Source organism: Athene cunicularia (genome assembly GCF_003259725.1).
Source record: "Athene cunicularia isolate RWA chromosome 1 unlocalized genomic scaffold, athCun1 chr1_part1, whole genome shotgun sequence".
NCBI lineage: Eukaryota > Metazoa > Chordata > Aves > Strigiformes > Strigidae > Athene > Athene cunicularia.
Window position 1 is genome coordinate 20,633,353 of NW_020799091.1, and position 5,707 is coordinate 20,639,059.

At 40.0% G+C, this 5,707-nt stretch overlaps 1 protein-coding gene across 1 annotated transcript; it reads right to left on the reverse strand.

Annotated features, from left to right (window-relative positions):
- Nucleotides 1-2: 2 nt before the first annotated feature.
- Nucleotides 3-5,701, reverse strand: GPR12 (G protein-coupled receptor 12). The gene has a single exon (XM_026856432.1). The coding sequence runs from the start codon at nt 5,393-5,395 to the stop codon at nt 4,391-4,393; it is 1,005 nt and encodes a 334-aa protein (XP_026712233.1). The 5' UTR covers nt 5,396-5,701; the 3' UTR covers nt 3-4,390.
- Nucleotides 5,702-5,707: the final 6 nt, after the last annotated feature.

Here is a 5,707-nt window from a genome sequence, read left to right on the forward strand (position 1 = left end):
AAAAAGTAATGAGTGTGTAGTTATATTTCAGGGTCTTGGTTTGTAGTGATGCTATTTTATCCCAACTTCCAGTCACACTGCAGGCTGCTCATTGCTTTTGAGAAATGAATCCATAAGTATCTTATTTTTTAAAAGCTAAATAATCCCTCAGAAAATGAGACAACAGAAAAATAACTCTTTGGGGACAGAATAGGGGCTGGTCTAAACCAAAGTTCACTGCTGTCCATGGCGGAGTTTTAGTGACTTCAAGATGCCTCAAGGCTGGCCCCTGAACACGAAGGATGGACACAGCTTCTTATGTCACTGAGTGTCCACGGTAGGAAGATGCAGCAGTGACAGCAGGCGTTTCAGCTTGCTTCCGAATACCTTGGGTTTTGGAAGGGGTGTTTTTCAATGATACCATAGCCTTGTTCTTTTAAAAGACAAGCTGTCTTCAGGATGGGCTAGCACCATTTATCATATCCATCTTGATGGGCATGACAAATTCACATATTCTCAGTTTTTGTTTAGTGAAGAATGTTCCTAGTATTAAGTTACAATCGGGAATCCTGAACACAACAAATTTATCCATAGAATGCTGTACAACTAAATGCCAAACAATGAAAAGAATAAAAATCCCCACTGCAATACATAATTCTCTCTTGCAAATAGCACGAGTTCAGGATCCAAGAACTAAGGTAGAAGGTTATTGATGCGTAATTCTATGCAGGAACTCAGTAATTGTGGGACACTATTTCTGGTTGGTTTGTGTTACATCAGTCTGATAGCAACTGCTTAACAAAGGAAGACTTCTGCTTATGCAAGTTATTAGGTTTTGTCTAAAGAATATATTGCTTCCTCTCTATTGCTCTGAGTTTACTTCGCAGTTTATAGTATCCGCAACATGGAATATTTTATTGCTAAAAACGTATTTCCCCTTATTGCTGAAATTTTACTGTTAGGAGAAATGGTTTAAGAGAAAAAAAGACAATTAAAAAAAAAAATCCTCTCCCAAGACTTGAGGATGAATATATGAAAAAATTGACTACAGTACATTTTGCCCATTAAGATACAACCTGTTGTTACTAACTTTGTGTCAAGTGGTTTTAATAAATAAAAATGAACAATTCTTTAAACTAAAATACACAGTAAGAAAAAGGTACTTTGTCATTACAATGAAGACATGAAAAATACTTTACTGTACATAGAATGGTGAATCTAACACCTGGCCTTCGCACAGGTGTTGTTTGATGGGAAAACAAAATGATAGAATCCTGAAAGCTGGCTGGGTTTCTGCCAGTTTCAGAGGAATCTTGGGTGGATACTGGCACCTCACCATGCAGAACCAGGGCTTCCACTGTAACTTTGAGGTGATAGCAGAGAATTGCTTAATGCCGCAGGGTCTGAAAAGTGGCTGTCTGTCAAGCGTTTCTTTTGTGCAAGTGAGGTAGGCAGTTTTGTACCCACAGCTCTACCCCTACGTCCTAGAGTTCATTCAGAGGTGTGTTATATAGCTTCTATACAGTACTGTCTGACAGCTGTGGGCACGCCTATGTCATTGACTTCCAGTAGGATTTTCTGGCCTATGCTGCACAGTCTCAATTTAAGAACATATTTCTGGAAGAGGCAGCATCCTCAATGGAGGTCACAGCAGTAACTTGGGAGGCATAATCATGTTTCTCATCTGTCTGTGGTAAAAGATAACCATGTGCTCCTCCTCAAACGAGGGCAAATCACATCCCTATGAGCTAGCTTTGTGGGACTTCATAATTAATTCTTCTTCCCTCCATTTGACTTACGCTGCTCCTCAGGAGAGGAGCTTCCAATTACAAATCTCTCTGCTCTGGCACAAGGAAAAGGTCGGCTCCCCCAGCACTCTGGAGAGCCTCTGTGGAGTTCAGCAGCCTGTGGAACGAGGAAGATGACAACGACACTAGGTGAATCACCACAAGAAGAGGGAACAACATTATCTCCCCCTGTGCTGTTTTCTCCTGGCTTCCCTACCACCCGGGTGTTGTGGGGAAAAAAACACTAGTGCCTGTGAGGTTATCCAAGAGGATAAGAACAGGTCTGCATAAGCAAAACAACAGTTGTCCTCATGATTGAATTTTGGTCACAGTTGTAGTTGCTCATCTTCATGACACTTTTTAGCAACTTGATACAGACAAACAAATGAGGAAAAAAAAAAAAGAGGGGGGAAAAACTTTGCATTACTTTAACTTATTTTTTGCTTTTAAAAGTGCCATTCTACATTATTCAGCCTCTGTACATTATGCAGCTCATGACTTTTACTGCCATTTATTCCCAATACTTTGCACACTTGCAAAACTGCAGGCATACATTGCATGGATATTTATGAAGTGATTATTTCTTATACAAAAATTCCTAACAAAATGCAATGACTAGAGTTTCATTAGCATTCAGAAGTAGATAAAGAACACCAATATCCTATGCCGAGCAGGGGCCATAGTCTAACTGTGCTGAGCATCTGTAAATAGCGGTGAAGCCAAGGGAGCTGCAAGTTCACAGCTCTACTGGACCATGCCATGCAATTATTAAACTAATCACATTACAAAGTAAGAGCCAAATATCATGAAGGTTGAACCAAGTAAATAATGGAAGTTGAACCCAGCATTGCAACTAAAATTAATTATTGCTCATAAAAATCTCTACAGAGCCTTGTTTACAGACAACTCATTCACATTTGAGATTCGGCTTTGTGTATAGCATATGATTCTTAACGTCACAGCAACTTTGCCACAAAAAGCTACAGTCATCCAAACGTCCATGTGAAAAGGTCAGATTTCATTTGGAGAAATCCAGACCAGCAACACAGTTGTCTCTACTATCTATACTATACAGGTATATTTTTTCATTCAACTGTAAATATTGCTATTTTTACACTTTAGTTTGTTGGGGTTTTTTTAAACTGTAATGTAAGATACTGAAGCAACAATAGAGTATGCTGACTTTGACATTCAAGGGAATATAACCTCCTACTGATGCCAGGGCATTAACACATTGAGCTCCCATCAACACTAATGGAAGTGGCACTATGAACTCCCATGCACTGACATTAGGGTACACCTTAAGTTCACGAAGACATCTGCCAGGAAGATCTTTCTCTCTGACAATCAAGTCTTCAAATTAGAAAACAATGTTTTATTTCTAGTGCATTCTAATGCGGCTTCGGTAAAAGGTTAGCAGCAGTTTGAAATGTAGCCATTCATGAGAGGAAGCTCTGCTTTTTAGACCAGAACTATCACCCTGTAATGAAGTGAGCTGACGTGTACAGTGTGAAGAATCACAATCTATAATGGATTAAACTGTCAGAAAAGGAGAAAATATTGTTTCATGTTGCAGTTCTGGTTGCATACAATTGTGAACCAGCTCTGAGAATTTATAAACATCAGTATTTTAAATGATATTGCAGAACGATGAAAACAGGTGGTAATAGCTTTGGCTTGATAACAAACAAGGGGAACCATTTCATGAAGATGCTAAATATGTGTTGTGAGCAAAAGTTTGTAGGTTATTTTGTTAGATATTTTCTTATACACTTCTAAAAAGATAAACTTGTCTGAGAAACTTAGTGTTGCATCTATTCCAAATGCACAGCCAAATGAGGCCATATTGTTTCATCAATTTGAAAATCCCCCCTGAATTCCTTTTAAAATAGTATAATGAGATTTGATGTCCCATATCTAAGTGAAAACATATGGCTGACTTTTGAAAAGGAAGGCAAAGCATATCATCTGTTTTAACATCCGGCCAGAACTCAGGAGAGAACAGGTAACCCTTTAAAACAATTATCAAGCTAATTCATGCCGAGATGTAAAGTAAAAAGCTATACAAGCATTTCCTCACTGAGAGCAAATTTGTTGCACTGAGATTATTACAGCAAATACCATATAAATCAGTACAATTGGCCATTATTTTGAGAGTATTCTGATGATATACCAATGGGGTAACAGGACTCACGGTTTCTTTTCTGTTTTAAAAAGAATTAGAGGGGGAAAACATATCCTGTCAACAGACTGTAACATGCAGTATGACTGAACTCAATCATATAAACAGTTTCAAAGGAGGTATGCTGTTTTAATTTAATTTTAATTAGCAAAATTAATGCAAAATCATGGCAAACATGGCAAAGTCTGGGTAATATAACAAAAAGACCCTGAGCAACATTATAAATCTGTAAGAACACTGATTATTTTGATTTTGGAAATCTCCCTTAAACCACTTGATTCATTTTGGTCACTGGGGTTTTCTGTTTACAAAAAGGTCAGTGCATCCTGTGGTTTTTATATGAACCCATCACACACCATTTAATGAATGCATCTAAACCAAAGACAGCATCACAAGAATGTCTGGAAAGTAACATGTTAAGGAGCATCCTCCTAGCTGCCAATCAGACATCACTGGGTGATCTTGCTCTCTGAGACAGGTTAGAAGGGATACAGCCACAACAGATGAGCCAAAGTGCCTTCTGTATCTCCTGGTTTCTGAAAGCATATATTACAGGATTGATGATGGAATTGTAGGTAGCTGGCAGGAGGGTGGCATAGGTGTATATAGAAGGATAGGTGTAATCTGCTATCAAAGAATAGAGCGTAAAAGGCATCCAGCAAGCAGCAAAAGTCCCCAAAATAATGGCCAAAGTAGACACTCCTTTTCGGGTGGTCACATAGTGGGAAGTGGCCAGGAAATGGTGTTGCAAGGCAATCTGATGGGCATGGCGCATCACGATTTTACAGATTTGAATGTAGAGCTGCAGCATGAGGGCAAACATAAGCAAGAAAGAGACCGAAAGGACAGCTGCATTATTTTTAGTGAGTGGTCTGATAACACTGCAGGTGGATTCATCTCTGAGGCAGTTCCAGCCCATTACAGGCAGCAGTCCAATACAGATAGATGCTCCCCAGAGCAATATAAGCATGACATAGGTAAAAGTGACAGTTCTCTCTGAATTGTAAGTCAAAGCGTAATACAGGGAGAGGTAACGATCAACAGTAATAGCCAGCAAGCTGCCAACAGATGCTGAGAAAGAGGCAACAATCAGTCCAATCGTAACCAGTTTCGTAGCTTCTGATTGCAGAAGGTATGCAAAAACAAAATTGATGATCAATCCAATGCCCGCTAAGAGATCTGCCAGCGCCAGGCTGCCTATCAGGAGGAACATGGGGGCACGAAGACTGGGATTATGGAAAATGATAAGGACCACAATGGCATTTTCGCAGGAGATAAGGGTCCCTGAAGTACACAACACAATGTCCCAGGGGTTTACCAAAAGCTCTGGCTCTGGGTCTACGACAGGAACCAGGGAGGAGCCTGCAGCTGAGGCATTCTCGGTAGAGCTGGCTTCTACATGATCCTGAGGCAGCCAGCTCAAATTAACCTTCAGATCTTCATTCATTTTAACCCCTGTCTTCTTCAACGGAAAGACATTTTTTTTAATATTCAGACACAGCACCGGTTACAGCATTCCCAGAGCATGCAGCGCCCTAGACAGCAACACCGATCTAATATGTGCAGGCAAACACTTGTTACATAAATGTGACAATAAAAAACAAAAATAAAAACACTGGGGGAAAAATACTTAAAACTGCCCGAGATTATCTGCTAAGGGACTGACACACGGAAGCGGAGTGATCCTAACGGTAATTCCCTTCACCTGCATAGGGAAGAAGGCACAGGCGCGGGAGGGAGCCCATGAAACGGCTAACAC